General features: G+C 41.4%; 1 protein-coding gene across 2 annotated transcripts in view; it reads right to left on the reverse strand.

Annotated features, from left to right (window-relative positions):
* Positions 1–13,212: 13,212 nt before the first annotated feature.
* LOC133572618 (large neutral amino acids transporter small subunit 4-like) overlaps positions 13,213–24,936 on the reverse strand; it is a 71,389-nt gene continuing 59,665 nt past the window's right edge. For both annotated transcript variants that reach the window (XM_072911971.1, XM_061925449.2), the window contains 4 exons: positions 24,432–24,564; positions 21,564–21,637; positions 14,434–14,557; positions 13,213–14,355 (listed from right to left, as the gene is read on the reverse strand). In XM_072911971.1, the coding sequence (XP_072768072.1) occupies positions 14,194–14,355; positions 14,434–14,557; positions 21,564–21,637; positions 24,432–24,564 (493 nt within the window). In that variant the 3' untranslated portion in view covers positions 13,213–14,193. The remainder of the gene's footprint in view (positions 14,356–14,433; positions 14,558–21,563; positions 21,638–24,431; positions 24,565–24,936) is intronic.

The following is a 24,936-nucleotide window of genomic DNA, read 5'->3' on the forward strand; positions in this document are numbered from 1 at the left end:
CTGAACTCGCAGGCCACCAGTTTAAAAGCCCAAATGGTTAAAAAAAGAGAGGACCTAAAACCGATAGCCTGATGCGACAACACACGGGCACCTCAATTTACGAGCTTAGTTGATTCTGTGACGGAGCTCTTATCTCAAAACAACATATTCCACTGAATCAATTTAATTAGTACTTGGCTCCCCAAAACCTCACAATTGAAACACGGCAACACGCCTTTTAAAGAAAAACTAACTTTCCGATAATATTTGTTGTATACAAACTATACAATAGAATGTACTACTTACAACTACAGTAGTTTTATGAAGTAATGTAATGATATGCAATTATTATTCACGGCATCTCTTTCCAGCTGCTTCTCCTGTCAAACACACCATCAGCAGCTTCACCATATTTTTATGGATAAATGTCCACCGTTTAGATATCATTTTAACAACCGTGGCTGCCGTCAAACTCATTCTGCTTCGGTAAGGTACAGACAAGCAGCGCTAGGCTCAAACTACGTGTTTTTGAAGATTTTTTTTTTTTAATTCAAGGAATAATTAGTACTTGGCTCCCCAAAACATCCCAATTGTAACACGGTAACACGCCTTTTAAAGAAAAACTGACTTTTCGATAGGATATATTGTACAAAAACTATACAATAGAATGTATTACTTACAACTACAGTAGTTTTATGAAGTAATGTAATGATATGCAATTATTATTCACGGCATCTCTTTCCAGCTGCTTCTCCTGTCAAACACACCATCAGCAGCTTCATCATATTTTTATGGATAAATGTCCACCGTTTAGATATCATTTTAACAACCGTGGCTGCCGTCAAACTCATGAGACCTTCGCAACTTAGATTCAATATCCCTCTTCAAATCAAGACTCAAAACACACCTATTCCTGACTGCTTATTCATTGTAATCATTTTTTCTTTTCTCTTTGTTGTTGTTGTTGTTTTTTATCCAATTTGGTTTTATTGTTGTGATTTTGTACGGTGTCCTTGAGTGCCCAGAAAGGCGCCTTATACATAAAATGTATTATTATTATTATTATTATTCTGCTTTGGTAAGGTACAGACAAGCATCGCTAGGCTCAAACTACGTGTTTTTGATGATTTTTGTTTTTTTTAATTCAAGGAATAATTAGTACTTGGCTCCCCAAAACATCACAATTGTAACACGGTAACACGCCTTTTAAAGAAAAACTGACTTTTCGATAAGATATATTGTACAAAAACTATACAATAGAATGTACCGTATTCTTCGGAGTATAAGTCGCACCGGAGTATAAGTCGCACCTGCCGAAAATGCATAATAAAGAAGGAAAAAAACATATATAAGTCGCACCGGAGTATAAGTCGCACCTGCCGAAAATGCATAATAAAGAAGGAAAAAAACATACATAAGTCGCACTGGAGCCCGGCCAAACTATGAAAAAAACTGCGACTTATAGTCCGAAAAATACGGTACTACTAACAACTACAGTAGTTTTATGAAGTAATGTAATGATATGCAACATTTACCTTTGAGAGTTTCATGGTATCTCTTTCCAGCTGCTTCTCCATAAACACACCATCAGCAGCCTCTCCATATTTTTATGGATAAATGTCCACCGTTTAGATATCATTTTAACAACCGTGGCTGCCGTCAAACTCATTCTGCTTCGGTAAGGTACAGACAAGCAGTGCTAGGCTCAAACTGCGTGTTTTTGATTATTAATGTTTTTAATTCAAGGAATATCATCCGCTTATTCTTCTCATCACTGTCCTTAAAACTCACTTGTTTCCTTCTCATGGTCGGAAAAACAAAGTTATGTCAATATCTCGCTATCAACTAATGCTAGCGAGTGAGACCAGATGCTTTGGGCGAAGCTTCACCAACTAATGCTGGGAATGCTCGTCGCTCCATTTTTTTTTTTACTCAAAGCATAACAATTACTCGAGAAACAGCTCTTATCTCAAAACACTCTTAAGTTGGTGCACTCTTAAGTTGAGGTACCACTATACAGGTAAAAGCCAGTAAATTAGAATATTTTGAAAAACTTGATGTATTTCAGTAATTGCATTCAAAAGGTGTAACTTGTACATTATATTTATTCATTGCACACAGACTGATGCATTCAAATGTTTATTTCATTTAATTTTGATGATTTGAAGTGGCAACAAATGAAAATCCAAAATTCCGTGTGTCACAAAATTAGAATATTACTTAAGGCTAATACAAAAAAGGGATTTTTAGAAATGTTGGCCAACTGAAAAGTATGAAAATGAAAAATATGAGCATGTACAATACTCAATACTTGGTTGGAGCTCCTTTTGCCTCAATTACTGCGTTAATGCGGCGTGGCATGGAGTCGATGAGTTTCTGGCACTGCTCAGGTGTTATGAGAGCCCAGGTTGCTCTGATAGTGGCCTTCAACTCTTCTGCGTTTTTGGGTCTGGCATTCTGCATCTTCCTTTTCACAATACCCCACAGATTTTCTATGGGGCTAAGGTCAGGGGAGTTGGCGGGCCAATTTAGAACAGAAATACCATGGTCCGTAAACCAGGCACGGGTAGATTTTGTGCTGTGTGCAGGCGCCAAGTCCTGTTGGAACTTGAAATCTCCATCTCCATAGAGCAGGTCAGCAGCAGGAAGCATGAAGTGCTCTAAAACTTGCTGGTAGACGGCTGCGTTGACCCTGGATCTCAGGAAACAGAGTGGACCGACACCAGCAGATGACATGGCACCCCAAACCATCACCCAACCATGCAAATTTTGCATTTCCTTTGGAAATCGAGGTCCCAGAGTCTGGAGGAAGACAGGAGAGGCACAGGATCCACGTTGCCTGAAGTCTAGTGTAAAGTTTCCACCATCAGTGATGGTTTGGGGTGCCATGTCATCTGCTGGTGTCGGTCCACTCTGTTTCCTGAGATCCAGGGTCAACGCAGCCGTCTACCAGCAAGTTTTAGAGCACTTCATGCTTCCTGCTGCTGACCTGCTCTATGGAGATGGAGATTTCAAGTTCCAACAGGACTTGGCGCCTGCACACAGCGCAAAATCTACCCGTGCCTGGTTTACGGACCATGGTATTTCTGTTCTAAATTGGCCCGCCAACTCCCCTGACCTTAGCCCCATAGAAAATCTGTGGGGTATTGTGAAAAGGAAGATGCAGAATGCCAGACCCAAAAACGCAGAAGAGTTGAAGGCCACTATCAGAGCAACCTGGGCTCTCATAACACCTGAGCAGTGCCAGAAACTCATCGACTCCATGCCACGCCGCATTAACGCAGTAATTGAGGCAAAAGGAGCTCCAACCAAGTATTGAGTATTGTACATGCTCATATTTTTCATTTTCATACTTTTCAGTTGGCCAACATTTCTAAAAATCCCTTTTTTGTATTAGCCTTAAGTAATATTCTAATTTTGTGACACACGGAATTTTGGATTTTCATTTGTTGCCACTTCAAATCATCAAAATTAAATGAAATAAACATTTGAATGCATCAGTCTGTGTGCAATGAATAAATATAATGTACAAGTTACACCTTTTGAATGCAATTACTGAAATAAATCAAGTTTTTCAAAATATTCTAATTTACTGGCTTTTACCTGTATATTGTGTAAAAGTGAGTATAAATGGTTGTTTGTTTACATGTGCCCTGTAAACTGGCAACCAGTCCAGGGTGTACCACGCCTCCTGCCCAATGTGAACTGGAATAGGCTCCAGTTTAGAACGTGGACGGATGGATGGATAAGTTCTGGTTCTCCTAGAAAGTGGTGTGACTAACTGAAACAGTTAAGAGTTTCTGTCAGTCAGATTACGCCCAATGTGACCCGACTGGTTGGGGAACGGTAGGATCAGGCCCAACCTGTCGATGATGTCACCGTCACTTTGGAGTTTACTCTGAGACCTAAGGTGTGTTGACCTGTGCGACTTCAACTCTATTGAGGCAAGGACCTGTGTCACACTTTTTATACTTTTAATTAGTCATGCTGTCAGGGGTCGGCACAGCGAGTCAGTTGCGTGAATTAATGATGAGAGTTATTACTAATTTGCCTGTAAGACAAAGCTTAGATAGCTGAGCATTTATTGACCTCCATTCGTTTTAACATCTCGATTGGACAAAATTGCAGACAAAAATAAAGGTGCCCAAATACAGTATTTGCGGTGCCTTACTTTTTCTGCATTACAGCCTCATTCCAAAATGGAATAAGTTCATGTTTGTCCTCAAAATTCTACACACAATATTCCCATAATAACAATGTAAAAGGTTTTTATTAAAAATAAAAAAATTAAAATCACATGTACATAAGTATTCACAGCCTTTGTTTAATTATTTCGTTAATGCACCTTTGGCAGCAATTACAGCCCTTAAGTATTTTTGAATACGATGCTTGGCACACCTACATTTGGGCAGTTTCGCCCATTCTTTTTTGCAGCACCTCTCAAGCTCCGTCAGGTTGAATGGGAAGCGTTGTTTTTTTTTATCCAGGATTGTACAATTAATAGTTTTTTTTAATTTTTAATACATTTTTAAAAAACTTTTCACATTGTCATCATGGGGTATTGTGTGTAGAATTTTGAGGACACAAATGAATTTATTGTATTGTAGAATAATGCTGGGAAAAGGGAAGTGCTGTGAATACTTGACAGACTACAGATGCACTGTAATATACATGTATTTTACAAAAAAAAGTTGGATTAAAAAGTAAAAAATAAATAATACATGAAATCATTATATATTTAAAGAATAATTAGATTATAACAAATTAATTCTTATATACTAATATACAAATATAAATATATATATATATATATATATATCCATCCATCCATCCATTTTCTACCGCTTATTCCCTTTTTTGGGGTCGCGGGGGGCGCTGGAGCCTATCTCAGCTACAATAGGGCGGAAGGCGGGGTACACCCTGGACAAGTCGCCACCTCATCGCAGGGCCAACACAGATAGACAGACAACATTCACACCCTAGGGCCAATTTAGTGTTGCCAATCAACCTATCCCCAGGTGCATGTCTTTGGAAGTGGGAGGAAGCCAGAGAACCCGGAGGGAACCCACGCAGTCACGGGGAGAACATGCAAACTCCACACAGAAAGATCCCGAGCCCGGGATTGAACCCAAGACTACTCAGGACATTCGTATTGTGAGGCAGAGGCACTATATATATATATATATATATATATATATATATATATATATACATGTTTTGTATATACTAGTGGTTCTTAACCTTGTTGGAGGTACCGATCCCCACCAGTTTCATATGCGCATTCACCGAACCCTCCTTTTTTTTCAAATTCAAGACAAAGTTATTATATGTTTTTGGTAACACTTTAGTATGGGGAACATATTCTAAGTAACAAAGACTTAATTTAGAGTTTTTGGGACACTAGGGGAACATATTCTAAGTAACAAAGACTTAATTTAGAGTTATTTGGTTAGGGTTAGGGTTAGAGGGTTAGGGTTATAATAAGGTCATGCCGAATAAGGCATTAATAAGTACTTAATAATGACTAGTTAAGAGCCAATATGTTATTAATTTGCATGTTAATAATCAACTAATTAATGGTGAATATGTTCCCCATACTAAAGTGTTACCATGTTTTTTTACTGGTGCACAAAATGAACCGTGCATGAACATCACCTTGTTCAAAGAACAAAACCAACACAGTGCATAAAATCACAACAAATTACACACCTGCTAATCAGTCTGACTTCTGCTGTTGCCGTATCCGTAATACGCCGATAGGGAGAAGTTTTTATTTACACGATGAGTCGGGTGTGTCTTGACCTCCGCCGAACCCCTGAGCTCGACTCACCGAACCCCTAGGGTTCGATCGAACCCAGGTTAAGAACCACTGGTATATACAATATATATTACATTTGAAATGTTTACATAATTGTAAAACACAGTGTTTTTCAACCATTTTTGAGCTAAGGCACATTTTTTGCGTTGAAAAAATCCAGAGGCACACCACCAGCAGAAATCGTTAAAAAACGAAACACAAACCATAACCAACCATGCATCAATATAGCTCTTGTCTCAAAGTAGGTGTACTGTCACCACCTGTCACATCACACCGTGACTTATTTTCCTGTGTGCAGCTTTTTAGTTCTTGTCTCGTGCTCCTATTTTGGTGGCTTTTTCTCTTTTTTTGGTATTTTCCTGTAGCAGTTTCATGTCTTCCTTTGAGCGATATTTCCCGCAGCTACTTTTGTTTTAGCAATCAAGAATATTTCAGTTGTTTTTAACCTTCTTTGTGGGGACGTTGTTGATTGTCCTGTCATGTTTGGATGTACATTGTGGACGCCGTCTTTGCTCCACAGTAAGTCTTTGCTGTCCAGCATTCTGTTTTTGTTTACTTAGTAGCCAGTTCAGTTTTAGCTTCAATGCCTTTTTTTTAAAGGGCACTCACCTTTTGTTTATTTTTGGTTTAAGCATTAGACGCCTTTTTACCTTCACACTGCCTCCCGCTGTTCCTGACATCTACAAAGCAATTAGCAACCGGCTGCCACCTACTGATATGGAAGAGTATTACACGGTTACTCTGCCGAGCTCTAGACAGCACTGACACTCAACAACAACACATCATTTGCAGACTACAATTACCGTATTTTCCGCACTATAAGGCGCACCTAAAAACCACAATTTTTCTCAAAAGCTGACAGTGCGCCTTATAACCCGGTGCGCTTTATTACGATTCATTTTCATAAAGTTTCGATCTCGCAACTTCGGTAAACAGCCGCCATCTTTTTTCCCGGTAGAACAGGAAGCGCTTCTTCTTCTACGCAAGCAACCGCCAAGGAAAGCACCCGCCCCCATAGAACAGGAAGCGCTTCTTCTACTGTAAGCAACCACCCGCCCCCGGAAGAAGAAGAAAAAACGCGCGGATATCACCGTACGTTTCATTTCCTGTTTACATCTGTAAAGACCACAAAATGGCTCCTACTAAGCGACAAGGATCCGGTTCATAAAAAGACGCAATCTCTCCATCCGCACACGGATTACTACCGTATTTCACAGCAACTGATATTCCTGTGAACCGCACTGTGGAACGGGAGCACGTACGGTGAATATTCGCACCACAGGGAATGAGAAGTCATCCTTCACTGTGGTTCTAGCTTGCCATGCTAACTTCCACCCATGGTGATATTCAAAAGGAAGACCTTGCCAAAAGAGACCTTTCCAGCCGGCGTCATCATAAAAGCTAACTCGAAGGGATGGATGGATGAAGAAAAGATGAGCGAGTGGTTAAGGGAAGTTTACGCGAAGAGGCCGGGTGGCTTTTTTCACACAGCTCCGAAGGCGAACACACCTTCACTAAGACGGGCAGACAGCGCCGGACGACATACGCCAACATTTGCCAGTGGATCGTAAATGCCTGGGCAGATATTTCGGTCACAACTGTGGTCCGAGCTTTCCGGAAGGCAGGATTCACAGAACTACTGGACAACAACAGCGACACTGACTCCGATGACTTCTACGAGACGGAACCGGCCATTTTGCATCCCACGCTTGCGCAACTTTTCAATTCGGACACCGAAGACGAAGAATTCGAAGGATTTACGAATGAAGAATAACTTCAGAAGGTGAGCGCTATGTTTATTTTGTGTGTTGTGACATTAACGTTCGAGCAACATTATGTTGCTATTGCTCTACACCATTTTGAATTTTACTATGTTTGTGATTGCACATTTGCGTACATTTTGGGACAGAGTTGTTAGAACGCTGGTTTTCAATATATTATTAAAGTTTGACTGAACTATCTGACTGTTTTTTTGACATTCACTTTAGCGCAGCGTTTTTTTGACATTCACTTTAGCGCAGCGTAGGCGCGGCTTATAGTCCGGGGCGGCTTATTGGTGGACAAAATTATGAAATATGTAATTCATAGAAGGTGCGGCTAATAATCCGGTGCGCCTTATAGTGCGGAAAATACGGTACTGGTTTGCAAAAAATATTTTTAACCCAAATAGGTGAAATTAGATCATCTCCCACGGCACACTAGACAGTGGTTGAAAAACACTGGTATAACACATGCATTTTTATGTCCAAACGTTAGGGACCGTCCTGTTAAATATTGCAGAAATGTGCATCTTTTTTTTTTTAATGATACACACGTCAGATACAAATAATGTTTTATTGTTTTCCTATATTCATAATGTTTCTCAAAACATGATTTTAAAAACAACAATGTCTCAGACCGCGATACAAGAATAAAACAAAATATACAACAAGAAGATAAAAATACATTTTTCGTAAACAAGTGAGGAAAAATCCCAATGAAACGGACACAAATGCTTCCATGTCAGCGGATGAACTAAAATCCCCATTTCCTGTCACATGGTTAGACAAGAAGCTGTGGAGAGATGGCACCTTGATCTATGCATCAATCAATCAGTTTGACTACAGAGTCATCAGGCTCAGTTAAATACATCAGACCCGGGACATAATGGTATAGACCTGGGCGAGTGGTTTTGGGCTATAACCCGACAACACATCACGTTTCAAGGCAAATTAAATAAAGAACAGTTATGCCGTATGCAAACACGACAATCATAATAACCAACATGTTTCTGTGAAGTGTGACGTGCATGTGACTGCTTTCCACACGTGATGTATGATACTACTTAGCAGAGTACACGTCGGTTTGATGTGAATAACAGTGTAAAAATGACCTGTTGCTTTGTCAAGAATAAAAAGTGTACTAACTTATTCCATGCAGTTTCACCATGTCGGTATTAGTCCCATTCACTCCAAAAAAAAATGGATTTGTCTTTCATGGACACTCTTGAGCTGAGAGACAAGACTCACATTGTGTCCTGCACACAAACACAATGTAATGAGACATATGTTGTAAAAAAAAAAAAAAAAAAAAAAAGATTTCTCTCTGCTGACATTCTAGTGCAGCACCAGCATTGGTCTTTACAACTCAGAAATACATGAGTCGGGTCTAAAGTGCATCGCGTGCCATTCATTTCTAACCGAGTCATTCGTCAGAAGCATCCAAAAAAAGGCCGAGACGTGTCTCTCAGCTCAGTCTCCTGTCCTTTTTTTTTTTTTTTTTTTTTTGCAGATGCACTTGGGTGGATGGAAAAGGAAGATAGACAATGTCTAGATCCACGTCTTCCATCATTTGGACACAGGAGGCACTCTTAGGATGGTGGCTGCCTTTGGAAGTGCCTGTGTGAGTTACTGGGGAGCTTCACCATAATCATTTTTCTCTGGACTATTCAGCCTTATTATGTACGTATCCTACGTATTTATTCAAGTGTTCCCTTTTTTCTTTTTTTAATCACTGAAAGGAAAGGGGCCTTTAACTGGGTTAAATCACATTAAAATGAATATGAGCAGAAATAAATGTTTGTGCCCACACTGTAAAAATGCTCATTGTAAATAATTGCATTACTTTCACAGTAATATCATTACAGCAATTTACTGTAACTCCAGAGCTGTGATTTTACAGTTAATTACAACAAAGTTACAAATAAACACTGTACCTTCACAATTGTAATGTCTAACAGTTTGAATTTACACTAATGTGTTGTGATATTATAGACTAGAGCATGGGTGTCAAACTCTGGCCTGCGGGCCAAATTTGGCCCACCGTGTAATTTCACTTGGCCCTTGAGGCGATACCAAATAAACACTACAGCTGGCCCGCCGATTATATATTGCGGCGGTAACACCGCATTCACCGCTAATTCTAATACTTGCCAACCCTCCCGGGAGTCTTCTAACCTTCAGCGCCCCTCCCGAAAATCAGCAGGTCTGCTTTTCAGCCAGTCCAACGAGTGATGGCCCAGTCACATAATATGCTTCTGCACGCACACACAATTGAATGCATATATTTCTAACAGTGTTAAAGTTTTTTATACTTGCACCCTCAGTGTAACCTGTATCGCTGTTGATGAAGTATGCGTTGCATTCACTCGTGTGTGCGTACAGAAGCCGCACATATATTGTGACTGGGTCTGAACGATGTTAGAATGGATGAAAAGCGGACGTGACGATAGCTCGTAGAGTACGTTAAAGGCAGTGCATTTAAGGCACGCCCCCAAGATTGTGGTCCGGGTGGACTACGAGATAGAATGACTGATGAATAACTTCGTTCGATAATGAAGGTTGCCTCAGCTTAAAGCCTGAGCCCTGACATTAATGAACTAGCATCCAAGAAAAGATGGCAGGTATCTGGCTTGGGCACATCAGATTAGATCAGTGTGTTGCAAACTGAGCAGTTTAAAGTCCTGAATGGTTGTTTTATTCATTGTTATTTTATTTTCAAATTATTAGCCTGTGGAAAAAGTTAATGTTGATATTTACCTCAGAAGGCTGCAAATAGAAAAGAGGCCTTCAATTTTTATCTAAATTGTATTTGATATGCCATTGATATTTTTTAATTATTATAAAAAAAAATTTGAAGCTCGATTTTGCATGTCACTATAAAGTTATATAAGCCTTGCTTGTTCAATATTCAATGCAAAACTTGTTTGGGTCCCTTTTAAAAGGTTAATTTGTTCAACCTTGGCCCGCGGCTTTTTTTAGTTTCAAATTTTGCCCCACTCTGTATTTGAGTTTGACACCCCTGGACTAGAGGGTTATGATTGCCGTATTTTACTGTGAAATATAAAGGTATTGTAATCTTCACAGTCATTTGTTGTAATGTTGCAGTACATTTTAATTACCGGTACAGCACAGCTGTTGAATTTAAAAACAGTCAAATTGGTGAGTGTGCAGTGTGCAGAAATGTTTAAAAACTACTTCAGAAAATATCCATAAGAGATATTTCTTTCTACTTCTCTCTCCATCTTAATTATTTCTCTAGCATGTTTTCTTACATCTACAATATTGTTCCCCGATGGATAATAATGAAAATGTTACAGTTTCATGCTGTTTTACTACTGATCTGGAAGAGAGCATTACTTTGTTACTAAAATTAAAAAAACAAATCGACAGTCGTAGCGGAAGAGGGAGGGCTAACTCGAGTGGTTGCAATTCACATTTCACAATTCATTTGGGAGAATAACAAGACTTGGGTAAACAATAAGCTGTGTCTCAAACCGGTACTATTTGGTGTGGTGTTCCCAATTCATCACTGCTGCCTCACTTTCTACTGGAGGTGAGATTTTTCGAGCTGATTCCGATTCTTGGGGTTACAATTTGATCCAGAATCGGTTCCCGATTCAAACCGATTCTCGCAATGTATTATTTGCTATGATAATCATAATAAAACCTTTTCAAAAAGGTTTTCAGGTTACAAAACCTCCTTTTTCGTTGTTGACCTATGATATAAAATTGATTCAGAATTGAAAAAAAACACTTTTTTGTTTTGTTTTTATATCGATTTTTTTGAAAATTATGAATCGGAATGAATACGAATAGCAATTCGGAAGTGACACTTTTCTTTTTTTGGAGCACGCCTACCATTTACCCGCTCCATTCCATTTGCACTGGAATGTCGGAATTTCCCAGTTCCTGGTCCGAAGTCAGAGAGTCCGCACCACTTTCAAAAAGGGCTGCTCTGAGTGTCAATCATAATAAAAGCTCCTGTCACCGCCGTTATTAGCATCTTTTGACTAGTTTTTGTTGCACAAAATCAGCCGTGTGCGTCGCAATGTGGGAAATGTTCCTGGAAATTGAATTTTTCCATTTTGGTATGTGCACACGACATCGCAAACAATGACATCTTTTTGTTTCTTTTTTTATAGCTTTCGTGAGGCCATCTCGATGTCTGACTTTCGTAACTCGGCTGTGACGTCATTCCCAGCTCCAACTTGCAAAGTAAATGGAGCGCAGCATTAAAGTTAAGTTAAAGTTCACACACTCAGTGTGGTGAAATGATCCTCTGGCATTTGACCCGTCCCCATGTTCACCCCCTGGGAGGGGAGGGGAGCAGTGAGCAGCAGCGGTGGCCGCGCTCTGGAATCATTTTGGTGATTTCACCCCCTAATTCCAACCCTTGATGCTGAGTGCCAAGCAGGGGGGCAATGGGTCCCATTTTTATAGTCTTTGGTATGGGTTTGAACTCACGACCTTCCAGTCTCAGGACGGACACTCTAACCACAAGGCCACCGAGCAGGTCCTTATTTAGGTTATTCTCTCCTTTTTAATTATGAATTGCAACCACCCGAGTTAGTCCCTCACATTAGCCGAGTTGACGACTATTGAGGATGGCCAAGCGTCTATCACTGCACACTCACCATACTTCTCCGTGTGAACGCACTTATGCACCCACAATGCTGAGTGGAAGTTCCCAGTGTACTTAGGACCTAAGTACTCGCTTTAAAGGGGAACATTATCACAATTTCAGAAGGGTTAAAACCATTAAAAATCAGTTCCCAGTGGCTTATTTTATTTTTCGAAGTTTTTTTCAAAATTTTACCCATCACGCAATATCCCTAAAAAAAGCTTTAAAGTGCCTGATTTTAACCATCGTTATATACACCCGTCCATTTTCCTGTGACGTCACATAGTGATGCCAATACAAACAAACATGGCGGATAGAACAGCAAGGTATAGCGACATTAGCTCGGATTCAGACTCGGATTTCAGCGGCTTAAGCGAACAGATTACGCATGTATTGAAACGGATGGTTGTAGTGTGGAGGCAGGTAGCGAAAACGAAATTGAAGAAGAAACTGAAGCTATTGAGCCATATCGGTTTGAACCGTATGCAAGCGAAACCGACGAAAACGACACGACAGCCAGCGACACGGGAGAAAGCGAGGACGAATTCGGCGATCGCCTTCTAACCAACGATTGGTACGTTTTTGTTTGGCATTAAAGGAAACTGACAACTATGAATTAGGTTTACAGCATATGAAATACATTTGGCAACAACATGCACTTTGAGAGTGCAGACAGCCCAGTTTTCATCAATTAATATATTCTGTAGACATACCCTCATCCGCTCTCTTTTCCTGAAAGCTGATCTGTCCAGTCCAGTTGGAAATGCATCTGCTTTGAGTGTTGCAGGATATCCACACATTCTTGCCATCTCTGTCGTAGCATAGCTTTCGTCGGTAAAGTGTGCGGAACAAACGTCCAATTTCTTGCCACTTTCGCATCTTTGGGCCACTGGTGCAACTTGAATCCGTCCCCGTTGGTGTTGTTACACCCTCCGACAACACACCGACGAGGCATGATGTCTCCAAGGTACGGAAAACAGTCGAAAAAACGGAAAATAACAGAGCTGATTTTACTCGGTGTTTATAATGTGTTTGAGAAAATGGCGGATTGCTTCCCGATGTGACGTCATCGCTCCGAGAGCGAATATTAGAAAGGCGTTTAATTCGCCAAAATTCACCCATTTAGAGTTCGGAAATCGGTTAAAAAAATATATGGTCTTTTTTCTGCAACATCAAGGTATATATTGACGCTTACATAGGTCTGGTGATAATGTTCCCCTTTAAGCCTGATTGTGTCTGGCATCTCACAGAGGCACTTATTGCTACGGCTGAGCCTGCACGCTTCCAAATGACCTCCAGCGTCCACTTCTCTCAAAAGCCACCACATAGAAGCGGCGATGCAGCATGTGTAAAAAAATATGTAGCACATACTAAGAAGTGGATCTGGTGACGTTGAGCACACACACACACACACACAGAGAGAGAGAGAGGGCGTGCTGTGTCTATTCCAGCAGAGTGTATGAGCGGCATGCAGTGAAACCAGTTTCATACTCTCACACTGGACTAAGCCATCTATGCTGATTCGAACGCCACTGAATTGCTACTGATACTGACTTTATAATGCCCTTAAGCATGAGCCACTACATCACTTGACGTCACCACTTTAGGAGAATGAGCTCTTGTGTTTTAAGTTCTGTACGAAAGCACCGGTCCCGGACCTGAGGCGACAACGTTTGTAACACACCTCCTCGTTTTTAGTCAGACGGGGACAATAAGGATGCAAAAAAATGTGATGGTGCAAAGAGTTCGGAGAAGGAAGTTGGCACTGTTGCTCTCTCGGGTACTGCTCAGGTCAGTGACGCATTCGTTCCAACAGAGGGCTCAAAATGTGTCTTAGCGTGTCCCTTATTCTCACAGTGGTGCAGGAAATCCTGATGGCAGTAACAACAGTGTCGGTGAAGAAAGTGTGCGTGTCCAAGATGGAATGGAGTGACCTCCTCGACTCCTAACTACCATCTTGTCTTCTCTTTATCAAGTTCATGTAACGCATCCTCCTTCCTTGTCACGTTCTTGCTCTACACGAAGGCCTCAGTCTTGGTACCGTTGTCCATCTGGACATAGATCTTCGGGTCTTCGTCCATCTCGTCTCTGAGGCGCTGGAGGGTGCGGCTGTGGCACAGCAAATACAAGGGCAGGCAAAATCCCAGCATGCTCAGCACCAAAAGGCCCACGTTCACCTGAAAGACAGGGTCATGGTCACACTCGAGAACACACCACGCTGTTTTGTTCTTTTGCAAATATTCGGACTTGCTTACCCATAAGGGGTCTCCCTCCAGGGGTCCCACCATAGCCATGAAGAGAGGCTGCTGGAGAAGGGCAAACAGAGCGCTGATCAGAGACTGCATGCCTGTCAGGCTGCCGAACTGAGAGGACGGGTAACTGCAGGAAGAGAACAAAGTTCATATTTACCATCCACACAAACTACCACCTTGTCTCAATTCCAGCACCTCCATACTGATACTGTTTGAGTGTATAAGTGCAACACGCTGAGAAGTATGGCGACATTTAATGCTGTCGGTACCCGGATGTTGTACTCAAAACAGTGAGTACCTTAATCCAGTGGTTCTCAACCTTTTTTCAGTGATGTACCCCTTGTGAACATTTTTTTAATTCAAGTACCCCCTAATCAGAGCAAAGCATTTTTGGTTGAAAAAAAAGAGATAAAGAAGTAAAATACAGCACTATGTCATCAGTTTCTGATTTATTAAATTGTATAACAGTGCAAAATATTGCTCATTTGTTGTGGTCTTTCTTGAACTATTTGGAAAAAAAGATATAAAAATAACTAAAAACTTGTTGAAATATAAACAAGTGATTCAATTATAAATAAAGATTTCTACACTGAGAAGTAATCATAAACTTAAAGTGCCCTCTTTGGGGATTGTAATAGAGATCCATCTGGATTCATGAACTTACCGTATTTTCCGCACTATAAGGCGCACCTAAAAACCACAAATTTTCTCAAAAGCTGACAGTGCGCCTTATAACCCGGTGCGCTTTATATATGGATTAATATTACGATTCATTTTCATAAAGTTTCGATCTCGCAACTTCGGTAAACAGCCGCCATCTTTTTTCCCGGTAGAACAGGAAGCGCTTCTTCTTCTACGCAAGCAACCGCCAAGGTAAGCACCCGCCCCCATAGAACAGGAAGCGCTTCTTCTTCTACTGTAAGCTACCACCCGCCCCCGGAAGAAAAAGAAGCGCGCGGATATTTCGTTTCATTTCCTTTGTGTGTTTACATCTGTAAAGACCAGACTACAAAATGCACGTACGGTGAATATTCGCACCACAGGGAATGAGAAGTCGTCCTTCACTGTGGTTCTAGCTTGCCATGCTAATGGCCAGAAACTTCCTCCCATGGTGATATTCAAAAGGAAGACCTTGCCAAAAGAGACCTTTCCAGCCGGCGTCATCATAAAAGCTAACTCGAAGGGATGGATGGATGAAGAAAAGATGAGCGAGTGGTTAAGGGAAGTTTACGCGAAGAGGCCGGGTGGCTTTTTTCACACAGCTCCGTCCATGTTGATATACGACTCTATGCGCGCCCACATCACAGATGGTGTCAAAAAACAAGTGAAGCACACAAATACAACACTCGCCGTCATTCCGGGTGGATTAACCAAAGAACTCCAACCGCTGGATATTGGTGTCAACAAGGCATTCAAATCACGACTGCGAACGGCGTGGGAACAATGGATGACCGAAGGCGAACACACCTTCACTAAAACAGGCAGACAGCGCCGGACGACATACGCCAACATTTGCCAGTGGATCGTAAATGCCTGGGCAGATATTTCGGTCACAACTGTGGTCCGAGCTTTCCGGAAGGCAGGATTCACAGAACTACTGGACAACAACAGCGACACTGACTCCGATGACTTCGACGAGACGGAACCGGCCATTTTGGATCCCACGCTTGCGCAACTTTTCAATTCGGACACCGAAGACGAAGAATTCGAAGGATTTACGAATGAAGAATAACTTCAGAAGGTGAGCGCTATGTTTATTTTGTGTGTTGTGACATTAACGTTCGAGCAACATTATGTTGCTATTGCTCTACACCATTTTGAATTTTACTATGTTTGTGATTGCACATTTGCGTACATTTTGGGACAGAGTTGTTAGAACGCTGGTTTTCAATATATTATTAAAGTTTGACTGAACTATCTGACTGTTTTTTTGACATTCCCTTTAGCGCAGCGTAGGCGCGGCTTATAATCCGGGGCGGCTTATTGGTGGACAAAGTTATGAAATATGCAATTCATTGAAGGTGCGGCTAATAATCCGGTGCGCCTTATAGTGCGGAAAATACGGTAATTCTAAACATTTCTTCACAAAAAAAGAAATCTTTAACATCAATATTTATGGAACATGTCCACAAAAAATCTAGCTGTCAACACTGAATATTGCATTGTTGCATTTCTTTTCACAGTTCTTTTTGACGGACCTTTTAAAAAAATCTCACGTACCCCTTGGCATACCTTCAAGTACCCCCATTTGAGAACCACTGCCTTAATCCCACCCTCAATAATCACCATCTTGGCTTGGAAGGGGAGGGAACACTAAACAAAGTTGTGAATCATTTTAAGCAGGGGGTACACGCAGAAGTGAGAAAGGCGTAAGACATGTATTTATTGTAAAGTGGCGTAAAAAGCTAGGCGGTATCATATCAGTGGATACACATGAGTGGTTGCAATTCACAATTAGAAGCAGGTAATGACAGAACTGGATTTGGGACAGCACTATATTGTCAAAATTGATGCACTCAGGAACTAAGTACACTGTGCGTATATTATTATACTTATTGATGCTTACTCATGGAAGTCTTTGATTTTAGTTACAGCATTCTGAGTGGGTTGAGAAGTACAGCAAAATGCACTGCACTGTCAGTTCCCAAGTCACAAATTGGAAAAGTAGAGAAGGTCAGTAGATGTTTTGGTCTTTGAAATGTATTTTCAGGAATGGGAATTGAAAAACAAAACACGATTGTTTTTAGAAAAAAAAACGTAAGCGTTTTTCTTTTTTGGTATCCAAGAGAAATAAATAACAAGATTTAATAATAATAATGGATTCGATTTATATAGCGCTTTTCTAGACACTCAAAGCGCTTCACAGAGAAGTGGGAACTCATCATTCATTCACACCTGGTGGTGGTAAGCTACTTTCGTAGCCACAGCTGCACTGGGGTAGACTGACGGAAGCGTGGCTGCCAGTTTGCGCCTACGGCCCCTCCGACCACCACCTATCATTCATCATTCATTCATCAGTGTGAGCGGCACCAGGGGCAAGGGTGAAGTGTCCTGCCCAAGGACACAATGGCAGCTATTTGGATGGTAAGAGGCAGGGAGCGAACCTGCAACCTCAGGTTTCTGACACGGGCGCTCTACCCACTACGTCATGCCGCCCCGAAACTAAAAAAAAGTTTGATTTTCATTTCATATTTATTATAGCAAAAACTTAAATCACCAGTCAGCAGAAATGAAAAAACACTAACTGTTAAGGTCCGTGTACCATTTTGAATTCTTAAATGCAAATCAAAAAACTAATTCCAGGTCCTTTTTTTTTTTTTTTTCATTTCTGAAAAATAAGTTAGACAACTATTTAATGCCACTTTTTTAAAACAACAATAGGACTCCTGCTGAACAAAGATGTTATCGTTATGCTAAAAAGGTCTGTGTACCTTCCGTTAATTGTATTTCCAATTCTGAAACGCAAATCAAAAAACAAAATTAGGGCCGTTTTTCGATTTTTATTATTTATGGCAGATTTTAAAAATAACAAAAAAGGGTTGATTTTCATAAAAATATTGCCATACATTTGGATTTTGTGCTGTTTTCCCTTTATGGATTTGAATTTTTCCAGATAAACACAAAAATCGAATATAAGTTCATCCAGTATGCAAAAATGCGTGTTTGTCTGTGTGATGACAAATTGAACCGGAAGCAGTATTTGAGCATTTCCTTTGCGTTTAGCATGTTTTTAGCATAACGGTAAGATCTCAGTGTCATTAAATAGTTGTCCAACTTTTGTTTCAGAAATGAAAATGGAAAAAATGGCCCGAAATTTGTTTTTTGATTTGCATTTCAGAATTGGAAATACACAGACCTAAAAACATGCTCAACGCAAAGGAAAAGCTATAAAACACTGCCTCCGGTTCAGTTTGTCGTCACACAGATAAACATGCATTTTTACATACTAGATCAGAGGTTCTTAACCTGGGTTCGATTGAACCCTAGGGATTCGGTGAGTCGGTCTCAGGGGTTCGGCGAAGGTCAAGACACACCCGACTCCTCGTGTAAATAAAAACTTCTCCCTATCGGCGTATTATGGATACCCCCAAACAATGTTGCCTTTAATTTTCCATCTGATTTGCAGGTGTGTAAAAAAAGAATAATTATGCATAAGTTATCACACAACTCTTATGCTTAAAGGCCGTTGCTATAGTTAATATAGTGCTGAAGTTGTACTTTTCTATCTTTGCAAAGGCAAAAGGGACGGCGTGGAGAAGTTGGTAGAGTGGCCGTGCCAGCAATCGGAGGGTTGCTGGTTACTGGGGTTCAATCCCCACCTTCTACCATCCTAGTCACGTCCGTTGTGTCCTTGGGCAAGACACTTCACCCCTTGCTCCTGATGGCTGCTGGTTAGTGCTTTGCATGGCAGCTCCCGCCATGTGTGTGTGAATGGGTGAATGTGGAAATACTGTCAAAGTGCTTTGAGTACCTTGAAGGTAGAAAAGCGCTATACAAGTATAACCCATTTATCATTTTATTTAACTTGTAATCTTGCTTTGCGAGTTGTCTCGTGTCGGCAGTTTGTTTCCAGACCCTGCCTGCTGACTGCCAAGGACGGACATCGAGTACCTCAACGCAGACAAAACAGAGACAGGGCGAAATCACGAGTGTCAGCACAATTCCATTCTGAATAATCATGTATTGTGTCTACTGGGGCTGCTTGCATTACCCTTCCCTTCAGAAGCAGCCTCAGAGATCTTAACTAGGGACTTCCCGAATAAAAAGAGGAGCACGTGGGACTGTACCTTAGAGCGTAGGGGGAAACTGTAACTGAATGTACAGCCCAATACGTCTCTCCTCATGAGTAAAATTCAACTCTGTCTCTGCTTGATTCCTTCTTCTTGTCTTGTGTAATAGATAGTTCGGTGTTTGAACCATAAAGTAATTTGTTGTGAGTTCATGCACTGTTTTAGACCAGTTGATCTGCTGTTTCTTTTCTTTTCTCCTCTGCTCCCCTCTCCCTTGTGGAGGGGGGGTGGGGGGGTGGGGGGGCACAGGTCCGGTAGCCATGGATGAAGTGCTGGCTGTCCAGAGTCGGGACCCGCGGTGGACCGCTCGCCTGTGCATCGGTTGGGAACATCTCTGCGCTGCTGACCCGTCTCCGCTCGGGATGGTGTCCTGCTGGCCCCACTATGGACTGGACTCTTACTATTATGATGGATCCACTATGGACTGGACTCTCACAATATTATGTCAGACCCACTCGACATCCAATGCATTCGGTCTCCCCTAGAGGGGGGGGGTTACCCACATATGTGGTCCTCTCCAAGGTTTCTCATAGTCATTCACATCGACGTCCCACTGGGGTGAGTTTTTCCTTGCCCTTATGTGGGCTTTGCACCGAGGATGTCGTTGTGGCTTGTGCAGCCCTTTGAGACACTTGTGATTTAGGGCTATATAAATAAACATTGATTGATTGATTGATTGATTGAGTGTTGGTTTTGTTCTTAGAACAAGGTGATGTTCATACATGGTTCATTTTGTGCACCAGTAAAAAAACATACAACTTTGTCTTGAATTTAAAAAATATATATATAATAATATTTTTCACTAAAGAAGGGTTCGGTGAATGCACATTTGAAGCAGGTGGGGTTCGGTACCTCCAACAAGGTTAAGAACCACTGTACTAGATGAACATATATTCGATGTTTGTGTTTATCTGGAAAAATGTAAATCCATAAAAGGAAAACAGCACAACATCCAATTTTATAGCAATATTTGAATGAAAATCAACCCTTTTTTGCTTGTTTTCCATGTAGAATAAAAATCGAAAAAACGGCCCTAACTTTGTTTTTCTGATTTGCGTTTTAGAATTGGAAATAGAATGAACGGAAGGAATCCTTTTTGCAGATGATTTGGTCCTGATGGCTTCATCTGGCCAGGATCTTCAGCTCTCACTGGATCGGTTCGCAGCTGAGTGTGAAGCGACTGGGATGAGAATCAGCACCTCCAAGTCCGAGTCCATGGTTCTCGCCCGGAAAAGGGTGGAGTGCCATCTCCGGGTTGGGGAGGAGATCTTGCCCCAAGTGGAGGAGTTCAAGTACCTCGGAGTCTTGTTCACGAGTGAGGGAAGAGTGGATCGTGAGATCGACAGGCGGATCGGTGCGGCGTCTTCAGTAATGCGGACGCTGTATCGATCCGTTGTGGTGAAGAAGGAGCTGAGCCGGAAGGCAAAGCTCTCAATTTACCGGTCGATCTACGTTCCCATCCTCACCTATGGTCATGAGCTTTGGGTTATGACCGAAAGGACAAGATCACGGGTACAAGCGGCCGAAATGAGTTTCCTCCGCCGGGTGGCGGGGCTCTCCCTTAGAGATAGGGTGAGGAGCTCTGTCATCCGGGGGGAGCTCAAAGTAAAGCCGCTGCTCCTCCGCATCGAGAGGAGCCAGATGAGGCGGTTCGGGCATCTGGTCAGGATGCCACCCGAGCGCCTCCCTAAGGAGGTGTTTAGGGCATGTCCGACCGGTAGGAGGCCACGAGGAAGACCCAGGACACGTTGGGAAGACTATGTCTCCCGGCTGGCCTGGGAACGCCTCGGGATCCCCCGGGAGGAGCTGGACGAAGTGGCTGGGGAGAGGGAAGTCTGGGCTTCCCTGCTTAGGCTGCTGCCCCCGCGACCCGACCTCGGATAAGCGGAAGAAGATGGATGGATGGATGGATGAACGGAAGGTACACGAACCTGATAACTGATGATTTTGTATATTTCAACAGGAGAACCGGGAGTTAATAGTTAAAGACAAGAGTGTGGACTGGTCTGGAGGAATAATGATAACCTTGCAAGCTTGACCAAAACATACACTGACTGACACATGTATTGCGATTGTTATTTCTGGTAAGTGCGCGATGTCAGTAATAAATGTTCAGGAAGAGCTTGTATGTGAGTGACTCGCTGTGCCGACCCATCACAGGGAAAGTGAAAAACTTAAAAAAAAAACCTACACTGCCAAAACACACTCAGGAAATAAGTTTACAGTGTAAATTGACAGAAGTATTTGATTTGAGACACATTCATGTAGCCAGGTCTTAAAAGATGGTACAAATATATTGCATATGTAACAAAACACACACTACATACTATATCACACACTTACACAGCAGCATAGAGGCCTCCCACAGCAGAGTGGATGAAGCCCCTCACAATTGTATGCAGTATGAAGGACAGAATCTGAAAATAAAAAAATAAAATAACAATTACATACTAATACATTAAAATAATATAGTATGGAAAGCAGTATAGTTAGACTACAATAAACAAATATGAACTGGAGCCCCTATTTAAGACATGGCTCTCATTAGATCTTAGTTTATATTTCAATGTGTGTTTATGCCACTAGGTGTCACTGAAATACAATGAAAAGTCATAAACTCCCACTCATGCTAAGAGTAAAAAGCTCTTTGTCTGAACAGTGACTGCAGTTTTGTCCATTCAACGTATAGAATGGACAAAACTATTGGGACACCTGGAAATTACAAGAAACAAATGGGAAAAAGTAAAGTAACGTTGGCTTTCTGGGAAGACTTTCTTCAAGATGTTGGAAAGTGTCTGTGGGACGTTTTGTATGAGGTCTGTTCTACTTCCAGGCAAGATGGAGACTATCAAATTGTTTCAAAAGCATGCTTCCTCAGTGTCTTTCTGAATAATGGAGATGCGTAGAGGAATACATTCGGACAGACAATTAATTAATCAAGTGTGTGGATGTGAGTGTGAATGTTGTCTGTCTATCTGTGTTGGCCCTGCGATGAGGTGGCGACTTGTCCAGGGTGTACCCCGCCTTCCGCCCGATGGTAGCTGAGATAGGCTCCAGCGCCCCCCGCGACCCCAAAAGGGAATAAGCGGTAGAAAATGGATGGATGGAATAAAATATTAAGTTTGTAATTTTCATGTGAGCAGTGTTGAAGGTGCCAACTACAGTGCATCCGGAATGTATTCACAGTGCTTCACCTTTTCCACATTTTGTTATGTTACAGCCTTATTCCAAAAGGGAATACATTAATTTTTGTCCTCAAAATTCTACAGAAAATACTCCATAATGACAATGTGAAAAGCTTATTTTAAAATTTTTGCAAATGTATTAAAATAATTAATTAAACCAAAAAATAACATGCACATAAGTATTCAAATCATTTGTCCAATGCTTTGTTGATGCACCTTTGGCAGCAATTACAGCTGCAAGTAATTTGGCTGTAACATAACAAAATGTGGAAAATATTTTCCACCTGCACTGTAATCGCTGAGCATAAATAAATAGTAATCATTTTTCTCCTTCAACCTTGCGGCGCTCCCTAGGGAATGCCACCCGGGGCAATTGTTAATGTGGCCCCTTGCTAATTTTGAGCAAAAAAAAAAGGACTATATCTACAAACCCCGTTTCCATATGAGTTGGGAAATTGTGTTAGATGTAAATATAAACGGAATACAATGATTTGCAAATCCTTTTCAACCCAAATTCAATTGAATGCACTACAAATACAAGATATTTGATGTTCAAACTCATAAACTTTATTTTTCTTTTGCAAATAATAATTAACTTAGAATTTCATGGCTGCAACACGTGCCAAAGTAGTTGGGAAAGGGCATGTTCACTACTGTGTTACATGGCCTTTCCTTTTAACAACACTCAGTAAACATTTGGGAACTGAGGAGACACATTTTTTAAGCTTCTCAGGTGGAATTCTTTCCCATTCTTTTCTTGATGTACAGCTTAAGTTGTTCAACAGTCCGGGGGTCTCCTTTGTGGTATTTTAGGCTTCATAATGCGCCACACATTTTCAATGGGAGACAGGTCTGGACTACAGGCAGGCCAGTCTAGTACCCGCACTCTTTTACTATGAAGCCACGTTGATGTAACACGTGGCTTGGCATTGTCTTGCTGAAATAAACAGGGGCGTCCATGGTAACGTTGCTTGGATGGCAACATATGTTGCTCAAAAACCTGTATGTACCTTTCAGCATTAATGGCGCCTTCACAGATGTGTAAGTTACCCATGTCTTGGGCACTAATACACCCTCATACCATCACAGATGCTGGCTTTTCCACTTTGCGCCCATAACAATCCGGATGGTTCTTTTCCTCTTTGGTCCGGAGGACACGACGTCCACAGTTTCCAAAAACAATTTGAAATGTGGACTCGTCAGACCACAGAACACTTTTCCACTTTGTATCAGTCCATCTCAGATGAGCTCAGGCCCAGCGAAGCCGACGGCGTTTCTGGGTGTTGTTGATAAATGGTTTTTGCCTTGCGTAGGAGAGTTTTAACTTGCACTTACAGATGTAGCGACCAACTGTAGTTACTGACAGTGGGTTTCTGAAGTGTTCCTGAGCCCATGTGGTGATATCCTTTACACACTGATGTCGCTTGTTGATGCAGTACAGCCTGAGGGATCGAAGGTCACGGACTTAGCTGCTTACGTGCAGTGATTTCTCCAGATTGTCTGAACCCTTTGATGATATTACGGACCGTAGATGGTGAAATCCCTAAATTCCTTGCAATAGCTGGTTGAGAAAGGTTTTTTTTAAACTGTTCAACAATTTGCTCACGCATTTGTTGACAAAGTGGTGACCCTCGCCCCATCCTTGTTTGTGAATGACTGAGCATTTCATGGAATCTACTTTTATACCCAATCATGGCACCCACCTGTTCCCAATTAGCCTGCACACCTGTGGGATGTTCCAAATAAGTGTTTGATGAGCATTCCTCAACTTTATCAGTATTTATTGCCACCTTTCCCAACTTCTTTGTCACGTGTTGCTGCCATCAAATTCTAAAGTTAATGATTATTTGCAAAAAAAAAAACATGTTTATCAGTTTGAGCATCAAATATCTTGTCTTTGTAGCATATTCAACTGAATATGGGTTGAAAATGATTTGCAAATCATTGTATTCCGTTTATATTTACATCTAACACAATTTCCCAACTCATATGGAAACGGGGTTTGTACATGTGTGTGGGTGTGTACCTGAAGGGGAAGGTTGGGGACAATGCAAGTGAATCCAAAGACCACCAGCAGTAGGTTAGTAAAGATGAAGGCTCGGGTGGAGTTGACGATTTTCTGAATCTTTTTGTCTGGACGGCGAGGCTGACCAGGCTCCCTGATGGGAAAGAATAAAGTTGATTATACTTTTGATGGATCGATTGTTTTTCTGAAAATAACATTGATGTACAGCATCTGACAAAAGTGAGCACACTTAATTATATCTTCTCTGCAGACAAGTACCAGTAGTATAGTATCGTCTCTTGAGAAGATACACTGTAATAGCAATGGGTTTTACTGATACCTTCAAGATAGGTATCCTGAAAGTATGCACAATTGTTGCAATGTGATTCATTTGAGCAAAACCAATCTCCCTTGAGTCCCTTCCCTTTGACAAACCACCAACAAACGCACTCAAATGTTAATATGGATCTTGACCTGTTTTTTTTTTATCGAGCTTTATAAATAGACTTATATGATAACCATTAAA

The sequence above is a fragment of the Nerophis lumbriciformis genome, linkage group LG30, assembly GCF_033978685.3.
Source record: "Nerophis lumbriciformis linkage group LG30, RoL_Nlum_v2.1, whole genome shotgun sequence".
NCBI classification, from domain to species: Eukaryota; Metazoa; Chordata; class Actinopteri; order Syngnathiformes; family Syngnathidae; genus Nerophis; species Nerophis lumbriciformis.